This window comes from Lutra lutra, chromosome 17, assembly GCF_902655055.1.
Source record: "Lutra lutra chromosome 17, mLutLut1.2, whole genome shotgun sequence".
Classification (NCBI taxonomy): Eukaryota; Metazoa; Chordata; class Mammalia; order Carnivora; family Mustelidae; genus Lutra; species Lutra lutra.
Window position 1 is genome coordinate 27,547,243 of NC_062294.1, and position 19,101 is coordinate 27,566,343.

General features: G+C 49.3%; 1 protein-coding gene across 1 annotated transcript in view; it reads right to left on the reverse strand.

Annotated features, from left to right (window-relative positions):
• LOC125089650 (metallothionein-4) overlaps positions 1-19,101 on the reverse strand; it is a 28,553-nt gene that overhangs the window by 3,900 nt on the left and 5,552 nt on the right. Inside the window, exons 4-7 of the mRNA XM_047711997.1 lie at positions 11,631-11,754; positions 5,576-5,642; positions 4,103-4,168; positions 3,210-3,540 (exon numbers count right to left, since the gene is read on the reverse strand). Coding sequence (XP_047567953.1) covers positions 3,449-3,540; positions 4,103-4,168; positions 5,576-5,606 — 189 coding nt within the window. The 5' untranslated portion in view covers positions 5,607-5,642; positions 11,631-11,754 and the 3' untranslated portion in view covers positions 3,210-3,448. The remainder of the gene's footprint in view (positions 1-3,209; positions 3,541-4,102; positions 4,169-5,575; positions 5,643-11,630; positions 11,755-19,101) is intronic.

Sequence of the window (19,101 nt, forward strand, 5' to 3'; positions counted from 1 at the left end):
CATAGGCTGAGCCTACAAGATGTCTCTGAAAAATGGAGTAACCAGTCTAGGAGGGGCCGCGGCCCGTGGAAAAGGGTCAGAGGAGGGCCTTTTAGGTTTTGGCACTGAGTGGTGGGCCATACCTGCCTGCCAGCTCCCCACCTGGGCGTGCTAGAACCAAGCCTGCCAGTCAGCAAACCTCACCGACACCCACACATCCTGCTTGCAGCTCAGAGAAGCAGAAATTGTTCGAGAAAGAGGAAACTTAACAACAAACATTTAAAAAAAACTTTTCATGCATTGGAGAGATTCAGGAAAGGACTTAAATAAATAAGGTATTATGATAAATGTTTACAGAAGAAGCTCTTAATCTATTAAAATATGATTGACCAAAATTTTTTTTAAAGATTTTTAAAATTTATTTATTTGACAGGCAGAGATCCCAAGCAGGCAGAGAGGCAGGCAGAGAGAGAGGGAGAAGCAGGCTCCCCACTGGGTGGAGAGCCCAATGCGGGGCTCGATCCCAGGACCCTGGGATCATGACCTGAGCCAAAGGCAGAGGCTTAACCCACTGAGCCACCCAGGTGCCCCTGATTGACCAAAATCTAAAAAGATTACTAAGAGGATTGCAAAAAGCCTGAGAAATTTCTTGAAAGTGCCCAGTGAAAAATAAAGGGCACGTCATATTGGTATTTGTAGCAGCAGTGGCAAACATTGGAAGACAATGGAGCAATGCCTTCAAATGGCCTAAGAAAAATTATATTGAACTTAAAAAATTTGATATCCAGCCAGACTATCAAACAGGCATGAGAGAAAAAAGTGTTTTCTGATATTGAGGGAATCCCAAACTCCTCTGAATTCATTCTTTTGGTTAAAAAAAAATTGAGATTATACTCCAGCAAAATAGAAAGGAGCCCAAGATAGAGGATGATGGTGGAGCCAAGAAACAATGGGTCTAGCCTAGGAGAATAATAAAAAGAGATCCCGGGATGACAGTTGTACAAAAGATCAGGAAAGCAGCCAATACATACTAGATCCCTCCACAAATAGCAAGGAGGGGAAGGCAATTCGAAATGCAAGCAAACAAAAGCCTGATGGTCTCTGATGGCCAACTTGACATTGGCTGGTGAAGCTGACAGCTGCTCCCAGCCTCCGAGGGGCCCGGCTTTTGGGCCCTTGACAGCATGAATGAACACTACCCCAGAGCTTGAGTTATCCACGCTGTGCTGGGGGTGGTGGTGTGGGGCAGAGTGGACCCAGGCTCCCCCTCCTCAACGCCAGCCTCCAGGGACGGCAGCCTTTGCCTCACTCCTTCTACAAAGTTGTTTCTGCATCTCCACTTGCTCTCAGTTGCGCGCCTTTGGAGTCTGCAAATCCGGATTTGAATCTCAATTCCATAAACTGGCTGTGCAGCCTTGGGCAAGTCACATAACCTCTGTGAGCCTTGGTTTCCTTCTCTGGGGAAAATGGAATTGATAACAGTATTGATCTTGTGAGGTTGTGTTGTGATGATCAAAATGAAAATAATGCAGGGGAGATGTTGGGCCCAGTGCCTTGCAGGTGGTAGGTGCTTCATATTTTCATCTATTCTTAGACCACTTTATTCTTTTAAATAACGGATAGCATGCATGGACCATAGATTCCTAACCCAAATCTCCTGGGGGATCCAGAGATGGCTCAGTGGGTTCAGGGGTTCCCTAAGACCGCATGTAAAATTGAGTGAGGGTAGTTAATATGTGCATTTTTAGGGAGAGGAAGGCTCATTGCTGTGTTTCTTATAGATGCTTATGGCCCGTGCTCTGCATGGTCCCTGGCAGGGCTAGGTCGGCTTAGCGGCAGCTCTGCCATGGGAGAGACGCGTGAAGTTTCCTCTTTGTTTCCCATGGTGTTTCATCCACTAATTCTTGTTTTGTCACCCTATTTCTTTGTGGTTCAATCTTCTTAGTTTTTCCTCTATTTGCTCTTCTCTCTTAAGTGGAAAAAAGGACTTGGTAGAGAGTTAACTCTATAAGGGAAAACACCAAGTTTCCCCAGGTATATAATACACTGCCGCGCGCGCGCGCGCGCGTGTGTGTGTGTGTGTGTGGCAGCATGTCATCTGTGATTGTACAGGCAGGAAATACCCCTGGAGTGTTACACAAGTAAGTGCTTATTGTCATTGTCTTCAGGAGGAGGGACTGGGGCACTAAGGTGGGAGGAGACTTATACCCTTTGGATCTTTTGTGTTTTGTACATTGTGCATGTAGACCTATTTAAAAATAAATGATTTTTTTAAAAAATCCAGGATTCCTCCATACAATCCAGCCTGTTGCAGGGCTATCCTGGGGAGTAAATGAGAGTGTGTGTGCAGAAGGCTCAGCACAGTGGCTGGTGCACTGTAAGGGCTGTGTTAGGCACGATGGCCGCACCGACAGGCATCAAGCTTGGCTGGACTTGTACCAGAGCAGGTGGAAGCTGATGTGTGTGTCAGCAATCTGAGGTGGGGGGGGGGCGGGAGGGGCACAGCAGAGACCTCAGACTCTCTTTACATTGACTTCTGGGAACAGCAAGAACCTCAGTGAGCAGCATCACTTTCTCCCGGCCCCTGTCTGTTCCCTCAACCCCATCCAAAGTGGGCCCAAATAAACAGACCAGGGAGCGAATGTCCTTGATGTCTTGGCTTTGGGGATTTTCTTTAGATCCACTCAGATATCCTGCACTAGGAGTTCATGGGTGATTCGGCGTGAAAGTCCCTTAAATAACACTCTTAACACAGCAAGGAATTCTGGGCCAACATTATGCCAGGAGAGCCTGGCTAAGATTCAGTTAGTCCCAAAGCAGACCCTGTACAAGGAGTTTCGTTGGTGGGGAATCCCAGGAAACACTGGTAGGAAAATGGACACAAGTGAGGTAGGGAGGGAAGGGAGCCAGTATGGGGTAGGTTAATGAGTGGGGTATAGCTGTGGGCTACTGGAGTGCTACACCGCTGGGGACTTCTTGGGGGCATGGTGTGGAACCTGCCTCAGATTTGTCCCACCGTAAGGGTAGAGATGCTGGGGGGTATGTATCTGCCAATTCTCGTTTGTCATCAGCTAAGGGCTGTTCCCAGGGGCACTGACTCCCCAGTACTCCTGGGCTGCTCTATGCACCCACCAAGCAAGATCACACAGCAGGAGAAAGCCCCCTCAGGCAGAGCTGCGGGATCCTGGGGTTAGCAAGCACCTGCCGAAGGGGTGCAGGCTGGCGCTTACCGTACGCAATGGTGTCAGCCCTTCTTGGTCCTGCTGGATTAGGGGAAAACAGTGCTCTGAGCCACCAGACAACCATGAGTGAGACCTTTATTTTTCCAGCACTTTACATGAAGCTCACCAACACCGCATCTGAGCAAATATATAAAAAGCATAACCTATAGTACAATAATTCCAACTTCTCAACTAAGGCACTGTACAGATGCCTCCCGGGCCTCGGCCCCCAGCACAACAGATGGGTTTCAGGGGCAGCAGCTGCACTTATCCGAGCCCCCTTTGCAGATGCAGCCCCGGGCACACTTGGCACAGCCCGGGGGGCAGCAAGGACAGCAGCCTGGAAGGGTTAGGAGATGGGACAGGTCAGTTTGGGGTCAACTTTTTCCGCGTCCTCTCCCACCACTTAAGAGAAAGTAGGAAGGGCAGAGCAGGCCACAGGCTTCAATCCACATTAGCAGAAAACCCCAGGGCAGCAAGCTGTGGGATGTCAGAACCAGGAGGGATCTCCAGGGTCATCAGGAGTTTACCAGCTGCCCAGAGAGGGGGAAGGGGCTTGCTCAAGATCATAGGTCAGTGGCAGATCTAAAAATAAAACCCAGAGCTTGTGACTCCCAGCCAATGCTCCATCCCTTTCAGCACTGGGCACAGCAGGATCTCCCCGAAGCCCTCTTCCTCCTCGAACACCCGCAACTCCGCAGATGCCCTTACCCCCAGGTGAGGCTGTCCTCCCCTTAGGAGCTTAGCCCCAGGTCTCAGCTCAGCTGTCATTTCAGATCCCTCCCAAACGGGTCCAAGCCCTCCAGAACCCGCTTAATCCCACCATGGCTGCAGGGTCGGGAAGGGAGGGAACAGACTTTCCTAGCTTCCGGCCAACGGTGCCCCGTGTCAGCATAACTCACTTTTTCGGCATGTTTTACAGTTGCAAGTTGTACATTTGCAATTGTCTCCACAGATGCAGATTCCTCCTAGAAGAGAGAACAGAGCCCTAAGCGCGAGGACTGAGGTCAAACGGGGACGCAAGGTGTGCAGCAATCTGTCATGGTGCCAGGGTTTCTGGCCTATCTTTGGGGAGTGGCTGGACAAGAGGATGGAGATGTCCCCTGAACATCGCCCCCGGGGCATGGGCCCTTGGATGGTTCCCAGCCACAGTCCCTGGATGGAAACTGGGGTGGCTGCATTGGGCCTCTCGGCTGGGATACTTGCTAAGATGCAGATTCATGAGATTGACCCTTGATATCCTGATTCATAAGTCTGGGTGGAGAAAGGGAATCATATTTTAAAAAGCAACCCAGGGGCGCCTGGGTGGCTCAGTGGGTTAAGCCGCTGCCTTCGGCTCAGGTCATGATCTCAGAGTCCTGGGATCGAGCCCCGCATCGGGCTCTCTGCTCAGCGGGGAGCCTGCTTCCTCCTCTCTCTCTGCCTGCCTCTCTGCCTGCTTGTGATCTGTCAAATAAATAAATAAAATCTTTAAAAAAAAAAAAAAAGCAACCCAGATGATTCTGAGGTATGATCAGGTTTGAGAACCACTAAACCAGGCCAAGTCACCAAGCATGAGGTCCCCCAAGGACTGTGGAAGCCTTGTATACCCTCTTCACCTTTTCAAGGCATCAGGCAAGACAGAAACCCTGAATGGGCAGGAGAAAGACCAGGGACACAAATAACCTTAAAGCGAGAGCTGCAACTGTTTTTCATATAAAAACCATCTGCACTTTAAAAAAAATCATTCTACCTATCATTTGGAGCGTCAACGTTTGAGCGTCAAATGCTGGAAGTTTGTCTCTTTGGCAAGTTTGGGATATAGACATGTCCTGCTAAGGACCAGAGAGGCTTAATGAGAATTCTTGATGCCATTTCCAAAGCCCAAGATGCCTCCAAACTTTGACCTCTCTCCTCCCGTGCTATGTGCTTCCACAGAATTAAGGGGATTTGGAGACTCGGGAGTCTACATAAAACTTCCATGACTCCCCTGACCTCTGCAAGTGCCTTGTGATTTTAGCACTTTCTTAGCAGCCCTGGGAGGTGGGCAGCTGGGGAGGAGTGACCCTAGTTTTCAGATGAGGATACGGGGCTCAGGAATATGAAATGTCAGGTGTGAATGGCATCAAGGGACCCAAACCAGATTGCCAGGCCCTTGACTCTGGTGGCTGCCCCTAGGGGCCTGACACTAACTGCCCCCTGAGCCAAGGTCTCAATTCTAGCAAATCAGCCTGGTAGGCAACAGAGTGGGCACCACACCAGAGGTCACCGGTCTGAGACAAACCCCATGGGTAGCTCCTAATTGGAGGAAGAGAAATATTTATCAGAGTTCTGTGGGCTCCATATTGGAAGCTGGTGCAAGGTTCCAGGACCCCAGACTGGGCATCCTTACTCACCAGACATGCAGGTGCATTCCCCGGGGTCCATGGTCCAGGCGTCCAAGAGGCTTCAGTGCTGTGACAGCTGGGGAAGAGAAGCTGGGTGAGCAGCTGCCAGAGGCTCCCTATTTATAGCTGTGTAGGTGTGCACTTGGGCGCACCCCACCTGTCCCTGGGGCCAGACGCCCTGCACACGGCCCAGCCAGATGCTGCAGGCTGGGGGTTGGAGAGAGCGGGCAGAAGGAGGGCAGAGGAGAGGACGAGCAGTACAGTCATACAAATGCTTCTCACAAGGGGTGCAGGTGGCTGCACCCGCCATCTACCCACGTGCCAAGGTGTCAAGGAGCCAGGTTCAGGCTCCAGTGACACTCACAGTGCTTGGATTGGCAGCTACACCTGTTTGGTCTTCAATTCCTCTGCAATCTGCCATTTCTGCTCCCTCCTTCCTTCATAGGGCCTGGCTCACAGGGCCTCATTTTTGTCTCCCCTGGTCATGAAAGCCCTTACCGTGGGCAAAAGGGGGCCCCTATCTGGAGTCGTGGGCTTTAGAATGCCCCACTCGGGCCTTATCTTGGCATGTCCCCCAGACCCCCTGAGTGAGAAGGCCAGAAGTCAGGGGCACGTGCCCAATGGGAGTGTGCAACCTCTCCTTCTAGACCACACATGTAACATGCTGAATTCTGGAATTTTCTCTCATCCCAAGCCAGCCTGCTTTCAAGGTTTTGCTTGGACCTCTGCCCTAGGCTCCAAAGGGCAGATGGGCAGCCAGTGTGTGTCCCTCTAGGCCTGAAGGCTGGCTGGAGGTAGCCGTGTGCTGGGGGTATGAACAGAGTTTGGATGTGTGGGCTGGGTGCCTATGGGCGTATGTGGGGTCTCGTGCAGTGAGGGAAGGAGGTAGGGATGGAAAAAGACTGGACATGGGCCCCAGATTGGGGGTTGGGGCCATGGGGTGGATCTCTGGGCACCATCCTGTGTGAAGACTTGAGAATTAAACATTGAACCTGGCCCTTCAGTTTGCTATGAAGCTCTCTTTGGAGGGGTAGGGGGATAGAATGTATTTTATTTGTTCATTTGATTTATAACTTTTAGGTATTTTAGCCATTGACATGGGAACCTCCATTTACACTATTGCTCTGACACACACACACACACACACACACACACACCCCTGGCCACAAACATTAGGAGGGCTCTGGAATCAGCCCCCTGTGGCCTGCCTTCTCCTCTTTGTTCTCCACTCCGCCCCAGAGATCTAGCCCCCAAATAACACTGGCCATGTTATTCTCTTGCTCAAAACCTTCAGTGGCTCTCACCCTCTGCTGACTGAAGCCCAGACACCACAGTCTTGCATTCCAGGTTCAACTTAGCTCTCCAAGGTCACTGTCCACTCCTCCCTTCTACCCCCTCCACCAAAACCTAAGGAATCCGGTTTCTCTGTACTTGACCTTGAACTTTTCCACCTCCAGGCCTTTGCTCCTGTCAGGTGTTCATCCTTTCCCTTCCACCCTGAGTCCAAATAAATCCTCCTCATTTACCAAGGCATGAATCAGATGCCATTACTTGAGTGGGAGAAGCAAGGGGGTACTTTGGGGGGTGAATGAAGCCCCCGATCTCATCATGATCAGGCAGCTGACTGATCTTCAGTCTTACGGAACGGGCCCTTCTGATGATGCAGCTTCAAGCTGTCCCCAGATTCTGCCATCCTCACCCCGTCTCCATGGAGAGACTATGGAGCTGTGGCTGCTGACCCTTGCTCCAGGAAGCTGCGTCCGATCTCTCCCTTTCTCACCTAGAAGAAACCTTTCCTTCTGGGACCCCTCTGTGACTGGTCTGTATATTTCTCATGCCATCTACTACTTTTTACTCCACTGTGTGAGTGTGTTCATGGGTCTCGTGCCCCGTGTCCCAATCTCAGAGCTCTGGAAGCAAGACCTGTGTCTGAAGCTTCTCGATTCTGAAGTGGTCTGCACAACGTTTAGGAAATGAACGAATGAGATGAAGAGTCAGATGACTGAAGATGGGAGTGAGCATGGGAGTGAACACATGAGCAAGGGAGTGAGTGATAAGTGGACAAATAAATGCACGAGGCTCCTGCCTGTGGGTACTGAGGACCTCTCCTGAAAAATACTATCACCCTTCAGAAAGGCTAAAAAGATGGGGCATGGCCAGACCAATGGCGACAGTTCCTCCTACTTGTAAATTGCTGGGGTCTCCATCATTTATGGGGTCTCCATCATCAAATACGTAGAAGGATTGCTGAAACCATGGGTTTGAGCTAAGAAGTTCCAGGGAGGACAAAGGCATTCAGCCCCATTGGATATTAGCAAGGCACAGGGAGGGTAGGTAGGGGGTAGTCTTGTATTGATGTAGAAATGGGCCCTGCCTGCAAGGAGTTCATAGCCTTCTAGGGAATCCAGGCAGATTCCATTCATTCACCTTCTTCTGAGGGCCAGCACTGTGCTGGGCACTGGGGAGCCAAGGGTGAGTAACACCAGAGCTTACAGTTCGTTGAGAAGGTCAGGAGGACATCTCAGGCCAGGAAACCCCTGCCTGGGTAGGACTGCTCTCAGAGTTCAGAGGCTGGTTTCGTCTTCCTGGGCCCGCATTCCCAGCCCATGTCTTGGCAGCACCAGCCTCCCCCCACCTCCTGCACGTGTCCCCTGCAGCAGATATCAATGCCTTACAGGGTCTAGCCTAACCTGTGAGCCCAGAGCAAGGAAGAGATTTTCCTTCACCTTCATCCAAACCAACTCTCCTCCCTCTTTTTCCTCTCTGAGTCAGGAATGGCTTCTTCCTCACATGATTGACTCCGTTGATGTTGCTTAAGGCCCCAATTGAATGATAATCTCAAAATTCAATCCCGTAGGAAGCATGAAGCTATTTCTCAGGTTCTGCGCTGTGTAGATTGAAACGATTCTGTGTAGCTTCAGGCAGTCAAGTTCATGTTGAACTCTGCCCCAGGCTGTCCTGTCCTGGTTGCACAGTCCTTCCAGTGCCTGGGGAAGCACACCCACAGGTCCCTTTTGCCTGTCTTCTGGGTCTCAGCTCCAGATTTTGGCATGGAGCATAATAACAAAAATACATGCATCACCCTGAAAACATGCGATGGCTGCAGGCAGAGCTTAAATCCGCGCTTAGAAAATTAGTATTTCAGGGACGCCTGGGGGGCTCAGTCTATTAGGCCTCTGCCTTCCGCTCAGGTCATGATCCCGGGATCCTGGGATGGAGTCTTGCATCGTGCTCCCTGCTTAGCGGGAAGACTGCTTCTCGCTTCCTCTGCTGCTCTCTCTCTGTGTCAAACAAAAAAATAAAATCTTTAAAAAAAAAAAAGAAGAAGAAAATGAATATTTCAAAGAAGTATTATTTAATCTTGAAAGACGTGATCCTTCGCTTTCTTGGGGTCTTCAAGGAGTCCTATGAAAATCTGATGGAAGCTCTTGATCCTTTACCCAGAAAAAAAGGCCCCAAACACAACATTTCCCCCCACAGGTTCAGAGGTTCTGTGCATCTCTTAAATCTCGTTGGTGAACCCAGACTCCCACCCTCGCACTGCACCCAAGGGGTCCCGAGGTAAGAACTTCTCTGCAGGAAAGCTGTGCAGGCTGCAGCCCCTCTCCTCTCATCACACGGTAGCGGGAGCTCCTTTGAGCCGCAGTCCTAAGTATCTCCTCCAGGTATGGCCTCACCTTGGTGCCTACGTCGAGGGTTTTTTTCCAGAACAATGAAACAGGTTGTTCCCAAGAAGCAGCTAATACCCCTGGACTTACAACACATGAAATGACAGGGTTTCCATAGTCTCCCCTTCCCATCAGGGTAAAAGCTTAAGGCCCCATGTTCTTGAGCCCAGCATTTTTTTGCCAGAAAGTTTCTGGCACTCACGGCTCAGGAATGAAGGTTGGGCCAGGTGCTGAGGTCTGAGAGAAAAACCCTGCGCCGGGACTCCACACCCTGGTCCGTGTTTTGCTCCTGGGATCACCATCTTTTCCCACACAGGGAGCCTCTGGACATACGTGCCCCCAGCCAGGCTGAAGCAGCCTGGAGCCATCGGTTTTGTTATGCTGGTTTAGATACTGATCTCTCTTTCCAGACCACACACTTCACAAGGACAAAGGCCGCACTTCCTCATCTCAGCATCCCCGTGGCCAGACTCACGGAGTGCTGCCGCCCAGTTATGGGCAGATGAGGAATAAATGGCTTAGTTCCCAGAGTTACATCTCAGCTGTCTTCCCTGGCTCTCGTGGAGGAGATGGAGAAGAACCTACGGCTCAGCAAGAGCTGTGAAGAGCTTGAGATTCAGAGTTCTGCAGCCAGACTCGGCTCCTTCTTTGCTGTGTGATGCGGGCCAAGAGGCTTGACCTCTCTGAGCCTGCAGCACTCTCGTCGGGCTAATGAAAACGATAACCCTATGGCACTGTCCTTGTGAGGGTTAGGCAGGAGAATGCGTAGTAGTAATACGCACTTATTAGCAGTAGTAATACTGTTAACACCCAGCAGACGGGTTCAGCCACCCACCCGTTTGTACGTTTCAGGCTCACGGACTATAGTCTGCCATCTGTCTTGGGGTTCTGAGGGGGACGCATGCAGACTTTCCAAGTATGGTGGGCCACCTGGGTGGCTCAGTCAGTTAAGCATCTGACTCCTAGTTGTAGCTCAGGTCATGGTCTCGGGGCTGTGAGATGGAGCCCCGCACTGGGCCTCGCGCTCAGTGGGGAGTCTGCTTGAGGGTTCTCTCCTTCTCTCTGTCCTTCCCCACCCCTGTGCTCTCTCCCAGATAAATAAATAAATAAATAAATAAATAAAATAAAATCCTAAAAAAACCACTTTTCAAATATCATCACTAAAAGTCTCTGTCACTGAAGTTCCCTGCCTTTAAGCTCAGCCTAATTCCTTTTGTGTTCTCGAGGGCTGGGGACTGTGAGATCCTGTCCTTTCTGACTCCCCTTGGTACAGTTTTCATCTGTTTGGAGGCAGAGCGCCCTATGGGGTATTTCTGGGCTCTATTTCTATGGGCTCTACCTACAGAGCCCCCATGGGGTATTTCTGGCCTTATCTGCAGGACTAGGCACGAGAGGTGGGTGGATACCATCCGGGCCATCAGGGACCCTATGGGGCACCAGCTTGAATCCTGGATGTTTATCCCCAAAAGAACCCTGAGAAATTGTGGGCCAGCTTTTGTTGTTCAAATGGGGAAAGAGGGTCAACCTCTAGTCATTGCACTTAGGTTCCTGGCAGCAGAGGACCTGAACTTGATCCCTCAATTCGTTACTAGTACCCACGCTTTAGTTCCGAGGCACTTCTCACAGAACTGGTCAGCTGTTTGGAGCCTTGTGGCCTTATAAACTATTTATTAATTAACTTTATTATTAAAGAGTTCAAACCTACTAAAAAGTACAAAGAAGGGTATTATAACCACCATCATATCTACCACCCAGAATTAACAGATGTCAACATGGTCGTATTTGCTTCAGCTCTTTTATTTATAAGAAATAAAAAATTAACAGGCTTACGGCTTTAAACACCGTCTGTGTGCTGGTGACTCCCAGTTTATATCTCTAGCCCTGGCCTCTCTTTTGAACTCCAGCCCCATATTTCCAGCTGGTATCCAACATCTGCATGTGGATGTGGAACAGCATCTCAAACCCCATCCCCAACTGAGCTGCTGCTCCCCGCCTCACCTCCAACCAGCTCCCCTCTCGGTCTTGTCTACCTCCACCCCTGCCACCTGGTTTGGGCCATCATCATCCCCCAGGAAGATTCAGCTCGTTTCCTAACTGGCCCCTTTACATCTTCCCTTCCCTAGACCCTTGTAGCATGTTTTCTTTATTACAGAAATACTGCAGGGAAGGTCCCCATTCATGTCATGTACACCAGTATGCAAAACTCACTCATCCCTGGAGGGATGGCTAGGTGGTGGTGAGGCAATCACTCTCCCAATATCTTATACTAATTTATATTAATTTCCCTCAAGCAATTTCTGAGAGTTCCCATTTCCCCATTTCCTCCTCCAGTGCTTCCTGTATTCAGACTTCTAAATGTTTACCCATCTGGTAAGTGTGAAGAAGTGTAATGGTACCTCACAGAGGTATAGTTTGCTTGTCCCTGCCTCCCAGCTTCATCGGCCATTATCCTCCAGATGGTGAGCCATGGTCTGGTTGTCCTCATACTTGATCATAGGCTTCTCAGCAGCCTTTCACACTCTAGCAAGAGAGAGCACAGCAAATATTATAGGCAGCGGTCCTTTGCACATGGTTAGCCTTCTCACTCTTCTATCTTCCTTATCTCTGTGAACCCCAATTATAAAATGGGGGTCACTGGGTCTCCTCATGGAGCAGACATTTAACATACAAGTGCTCAAGGAATGGTAGCTATTATTAAGATTTTGTGTTTGCAGTGGTGTGCTATGTTCATAGACGGCTTGATATGGAATCAGATATACCTGGAATTTGCCCTCAGTGCTTCGGCAAGGCATGTGACCTTTCCAAACATCAGTTTGTCATCTTTATTTATTTTTTTATTTTTTAAAAGATTTTACCTATTTATTTGACAGAGAGAAACCACAAGTAGGCAGAGAGGCAGGCAGAGAGAGAGGAGGAAGCAGGCTCCCCGCTGAGCAGAAAGCCCGATGCAGGGCTTGAACCCAGGACCTAGGACCATGACCCGAGCTGAAGGCAGCGGCTTAACCCACTGAGCCACCCAGGCACCCCAGTTTGTCACTTTAGAAGGGAGATGATAATAAGTGGAAGGAGCAGGACAGGAGATGCGAGCATAGAAAAGTCAAAGGAGCGGTTGGAAGCCGTGAAGAACGTTAAGGGCAAATATCTTTGTCACAAATCTGTTCCATGGCCTAGCCTGGAAAAAAACATGGCACAGAGGGGTGACAGAGCCCCAAACCCTGATGGGCTGGGCTTTGGGGTAGGAGGCTGGTTGAGAGGAGCAGGTGCAGCGCCCTCCTTCCCCATGCATTATTACTCCTCCCCTGCTGGGCTAACGAGATGCCTCCTCCTCTGTGATCCAAATTCTGAAGATCTTATCATTAGGAAGAGGTTCTGCAGATTTTGATAAACTCTAAGGTTCTTCACATTTCCTTTTTTATTTTTACACATTTCCTTTAAATATATTTTTCTAGACATTTGTTCCAACAGCTAAGGTGACCGTGGGTAACTATGTGTGTAAGAGAGACAGACAGACAGAGAAAGCTGCACCTGCCAGGGATTCTGGGGCACTTCTGTCTCCGGATAGCTCCAAGAAAGCCTCTTCCCTCCAATCAAAATACACACACACACACACACACACACACACACACACACACACACAGAATTCTGTTTTCCAGGCCCCCACTCCTATTTATGGAGCCCGGGTAAAGAACCCCTTAACCAGTGCATGACCAGCCTCAGAGGACCTGGATCTCAGTTCTGTGGATCGTAAAAATCAGGCCAAGTCTAATTTAAGCACCACCTTGCTCGATGCCCAATCACCTGTGTGCTCAGCAGACTTCACAGACTCTCTGGAGTTTGTGGCTGCTGCTTAATTACATAGGACTCCAGTTACAGGGCTGTAATTCAGTACCCACTGGCCAAGTGAAACCCTCTGCTTTGCACACGGCCCTAAAGGAAGGATGACTAAGGCCAAAGCCAACAATTACCCATACTCATTGCCCCCAGCAGCAAAGCTGCTGGCCCGGGTTGGCTGGCAACCCAGAAAAGGGCTTTGGAGATGGGGCAAGAGGCTCACATCTGTCCATCCATCCTTCCTTTGTCCTTGCCTTCCCTCCCTCCCTTCCATCAATCATTCAGCAAACATTCAGGGCCTACTGTGCACTAGGCCTCAGGTTAGCCCTCTGGATGGGGTAAGTGAGTCAGACATGGGGCCTGGTCATCAGAAGCCTGCTTGCCAGCAGGGGTGATAAGTACGTCAATAGTTATCGGAAAAAGAGAAGGCGAACGGGATGTAGGGCACGCATGTGTGGGATGGTGCTTGAATGACCCTGAGAGTGAGGAGCTCCTTAGATTTTGTGCCCTGGGTGCCTCACTTGTCTTACTCTGGTCTCGAGCCCTTTATTTCTCCCAGTTCAGGTAAGCTCTGAGCTCCTCGTGAAATGTGGGAGTTTTTACCCGGTGCATGTTCACAGCCCTGGGCATTCATGGAGGCGTACCGCAGGGGCTGGTGCAGACGGGATGTTCTCATCCCTCCTCTCCTGTATTTAAATGGGGCAGGGGCGCCTGGGTGGCTCAGTCAGTTAAGCATCTGCCTTTGGCTCAGTTCACTATCCCAGGGTTCTGGGATAGAGCCCTGTGTCAGGCTCTCATTCAGTGGGGAGTCTGCTTGTCTGTCTCTCTTCTTCTGCTTATGCTCTTTTTCTCTCAAATAAATAAAATCTTTTAAAAAAAAATGGGGCAGCTGCTCTTTTTAAACTCCATTTTGCCTTGTTCATCTCATCCACCTCCTCTCACATAATAACTGGATCTGGGGTGGGGACAGTGCTGCCACTAGAACCAGTGGGAACACCGTCACACAGGCCTTTCCTTCAAGGCTACCTGACTTGCCCAAGGGAATGATGGGTGCTTGTAGATCTGGAATCTGAATGGGAACTCTAGCCCAATGCCCTTCCTCGTTTTCTCTCGTTTTATACAATTATTATTTATATTCTGGATGATCTGAAAAACAGATAAGAATTGAAAATCGGATACGGAAACTTTCAGTTAGCAAATATTAACAATAAGTCCTATTCATTTCAAAGACTTAAAGAACAAAACAAAAAGAGTGGAAACCTCCCACGTAAACTTCCCATATCTTGTACTGACCCCACCACCAAACCCAGGAACTAATTTCTTGAAGTGTTTACCATGCCCACGCATGTTTTTCTACTTTTACTACACATATATGTACCTATAAAAATTACATGGTCTTGTTTTACAAGTTTGTAAACCTCACATAAAATGGCATCATTCCTCATGGAGCCTTTTACAACCTTTTTTTTGGTTGCTTTTTTTTTTTTGTCCAGTATTTTGAAATTTATGATTTTAACTGCTTCATAGCATTCTATTTATTTATTTATTTATTTTTAAAGATTTTATTTGACAGATAGAGATCACAAGTAGGCAGAGGCAGGCAGAGAGAAAGGGGGAAGCAGGTTCCCCGCTGAGCAGAGACCCCCAATGCAAGGCTCAATCCCAGGAACCTCAGATCATGACCTGAGCCAAAGGCAGAGGCTTAACCCACTGAGCCACCCAGGTGACCCCATAGTATTCTATTTATAAGACTACTTCACAGTTCAATCCTTTTCCCTGCTGATGACCATTTCAGTGTTTCCCCTTTTCCATTATTATAAACATTGTTGCAATGGATTGCCACACACATGTGGTTTCTTGTGTGACATGTGCTACAGTTTCTCTGGGGAGTAAAGCTGGAAGCAGACTTGCTGGATGGAAGGTCATGTGCTTATGTTACCTTCCTAGATATTCCCAAATTGCTCACCAAAAGTTTATACTCCTGTGACCAATGTCCTCCCTGAGTGTCCTTGTCCATGTCCTTGTTAACACTTGGTATTTTCGGACTTAATTTTCATCAGCCTGACAGATATAAAATGGCATTTCCCTGGTTACTGATTTACAGTTTCCTAATTGCTACTGAGCTGAGGCTGAGCATACTATCATAAGATTTTTGGCTATTTGGGACCCCTCTCTGTGGTCCAGGATTCTTGCTGACACACTGCGTTCCATGAGAGCTCAGTGGGGCAGCACACTAACGGATCTGACTTTGGGGCCAGTTTATATCACTTTCTTGGCCACATGGCCTGCCTCTGTCTTCCCAGGTTACTGGCTTGTTTTAAGATTTTTAATTTTTTTTTTAATTTTATTTTTTTAAGATTTTTATTTATTTATTTGAGAGAGAGACAGTGAGAGAGAGCATGAGCAAGGAGAAGGTCAGAGGGAGAAGCAGACTCCCCATGGAGCTGGGAGCCCGATGTGGGACTCGATCCCAGGACTCCAGGATCATGACCTGAGCCGAAGGCAGTCGTCCAACCAACTGAGCCACCCAGGCGTCCCAAGATTTTTAATTTTTTAATTTGTTAGGGAGAGAGAGAGCACACAAGCAGGGGGAGCGGCAGGCAGAGGGAGAAGCAGACTCCCTGCTGAGCAAGGAGCCTGATATGGAACTCGATCCCAGGATCCTGGGATCATGCCCTGAGCCAAAGGCAGATGCTTAATGACTGAGCCACCCAGGCGTCCCCACATTACTGGTTTTTAATGATTTCCCCATTCAGAAGGCTCAAAGTGACCTTGGGGATGAAGAAGATGAACACCCAGGTATGTCCCTAGGAAGGCCACTCAGGGTTGGGTGGGGAGTGGAGGGGCCACCCAAAGCATATCCTCAGCCTTCAAGTTCTCTGCAAGCAGTCACTCAGCCCCTGGGGGAATGGTCAAGTAGGCAAAATTGGTTTTAGGCTTCTGCATTTTATCCCCTTTGTTTAGAAACCCTTCCTTCCAGTTGAAATGTATTTATAGGAAGGGGTTCTGGATTTGCCCTGTAATGCCTCAGGAATGCCTGAAGGAAGAGAGAAGCAGAAGACAGAAGAACTGGAATTAGCATAATTCTAGAACACCAGGGCTGTTAAGGGCAATAATATGGTCTAAACACCTTCTCAGGGGGGCCTGGGTGGCTCAGTGGGTTAAGCCGCTGCCTTCGGCTCAGGTCATGATCCCAGGGTCCTGGGATCAAGTCCCTCGTCGGGCTCGCTGCTCAGCAGGAAGCCTGCTTCCCTTCCTCTCTCTCTGCCTGCCTCTCTGCCTACTTGTGATCTCTCTCTGTCAAATAAATAAATAAAATCTTTAAAAAAAAAAAAAATAAACACCCTCTCAATCCCAAACCCATCTACAGATAGGGAGCCCGAGGCTCTGAGTGGGGGCGTGCCTCGCCTATCATCCACCCCCAACCTCACCCCCAGGTGCAGATCAGCTGGGTGAGGTGATGCATCGAGGAAACAAACCTCCCCGGGCTTCGGAAACCTCCTTTTCGGACTATCAAGTGTGCCCATTCCCAGAACCACCTCTCAGATGAAGCAACCACTTAGGGCCCCACATGGTGCCCCATGCCTCACCCAGGGGTACAAAGAAGGTTTTATGGTATAATTGGGGAGCCAAGATGCCCAGGGGAAAGACCATTGCAGGCATCACAGAACCATGTGCCCAGGTGGTGCAATAAAGCAGAGTGTCTGTCCTGAAGCCACCTCTCCCCTCCCCGTCTTCTCTTACTCACTCTGCATTCCTTCCCCTTCATGTCCTCTCATTCCCCTCTACCTTCACACATCTCACTTTTTCTCTTGTATCTTCTTCTCTCTTCTAAGGCAAGACTACTGGCCTGGGACTCAGGGCAACTGAGTCCTCTAAGTTCACTCCCTGGTGTCACTCACTCACAAGTTTACTTCTCTGCCGGGGGCCTCAGTTTCCCCCAAACACCGAGGAGGTGGCCACAGCTAGGTCTCTGCTCAGGCCCCTCCTCGCTCTGTTCTGGGGGCTGCTAAAGAGACAGCTGTTGGGAAGATGCCTGACACTATGATTTCTGGAGGGGTGATTCCCTTAGCCGAAGTCACAGAAAAGCAGTTCGTATTTAAAGCATTGGGATCAAAACCACTTTTTCGAGATACTTCACTAATTGTTCATTGTCTGCAGGCCCTTTTTGGCTGTGCTTTTCCTCCAAATATGCGGATGGGCATAGAGCAGCTCAGGACCTACAGCCCCTGTAGTGAGCTCTGCCTACAGTGGCCGACCTCTCGCTAGACCTCCAGTGCTTCCTCTGGTTCCACGATCTTGGCGGGGGTGGTGGTGTCTGTGGACTTCTGTCTGAACAGGTGTCTCAGGCTGGGAGGGACCAAACCTGCAACCACCCAGCCCCTTCCCACCTGTCCGGGTTCCGCTGATAAGTTGGGACCATAGTGTACTAGTTATTCAATTTGTGAATCACTCCAGGATAAATACGTGGTTCTCTGAAGATAATCAGATCATCCCTAATTAATGTTATGGAGGAGGGGGAGAAAAAAAAAACAAAAGACAAGAGATTGGGGGTTGTATAGGAGAATAATTAGCCACCACAGTCATTTTCTGTGTGGTAGAGGGTTTGATGACAGAGCTGCTTGCCCCCGTGGGGTTACTGACCTTCTGTCTTCCTGCAGCTCAGGTCTGGGAAGCCCAGCATGAGAACGGGAGGGATGGTCACGAAAACCAGGCTGGGCATGAAAGCCTGGGTGTGCTACAATTCCCGGACCAGATACAGGTCTGTGTGAGCCTCAGATAGACACTGAGGCTGCCATTGCTTTGATTCTATCCATCTCACTCTCTCTCTCGCTCTCAGTCTCTCTCTGGCCAGGGGCAGGCCACTTGACCTCCATGTCCCTACTAGTAAAATAGGGATAATAACACAACATTCTAAGGCTGCCTCTTACAAGTAATTGGCCAGTTTTTGCAGGGCACTTTGAAGAAAATTGCTGTGAAGATGTTCTGCCGGCCCTGGAATTTTCCTTGGTGCCAGTATCAAACAGACAAGGATGGCCAATGTTCTGATTCTGGCACTCCCAGCGAACCATTTTCCCCAATGCAGTTGGAAGAGAGGAAGACGGGGGAGGGGCTGTGATCACAGCCTGGGCCTGCCTGGAATATTAAAGACACAACCCTGCCTTTGATGCCTGCCTGCAACGCTTGTTAATTTTAATAGGAAGCGAGCAGAGGCGGGAAGTTTCTGCCTGGCACGGAAAAACAGGCTGAGGCCAAAGGGGATTAGTGTCAACTCAATTTGAATCTTGTGTGGCTTTGAAGTGCTTGGCCCAGTGTTGGACAGAGTTAAAGGACAACTCCTAGATGTCAGCAGGGTGGGAGGCAAGGGGCTGGGGAAAGTGCAGACCTAATGGCCCCTCGGTTCCCAACTCCGCCAGGAACAGACAGCCTCTGTCTCATTTTTGGGAAACACCTTGGAGTCAACAATCCCTCAAGCTGGTAAATTTCTGGGGAAGTTTCAAATAGGGGTCTCCAACTAAAGTGCCTGCAGGGACTAGGCAGTTAACTCTTTTTTTTTTTTTTTTAGATTTTATTTATTTATTTGACAGAGAGATCACAAGCAGGCAGAGAGGCAGGCAGAGAGAGAGGAGGAAGCAGGTTCCCTGCTGAGCAGAGAGCCCGATGCGGGGCTTGATCCCAGGACTCCGAGATCATGACCTAAGCTGAAGGCAGCGGCTTAACCCACTGAGCCACCCAGGCGACCCTAGGCAGTTAACTCTTACAAGCAAAGAAAGTTGACTGTATGTAGCAGAGAGTGGTGGGGCCTGTGGCAAACACGGTAAGCTTTAGTCTAATATTGAGATTTGGGAATTAGGGTTTAAATTTGTCAGCTCTTTTCTAGGGGATTTATAGGAGAAATGTATTGCATTTTGTAGGAAATGTTGGAAATCTGAATTGTGTGTGTGTGTATGAACGATCCCAATTTTTAACCACTGACTAAAGTTGTTTATTGTTTTTAAATACTCATTCTCCACTTGAAAAAACAAACTCATGAGC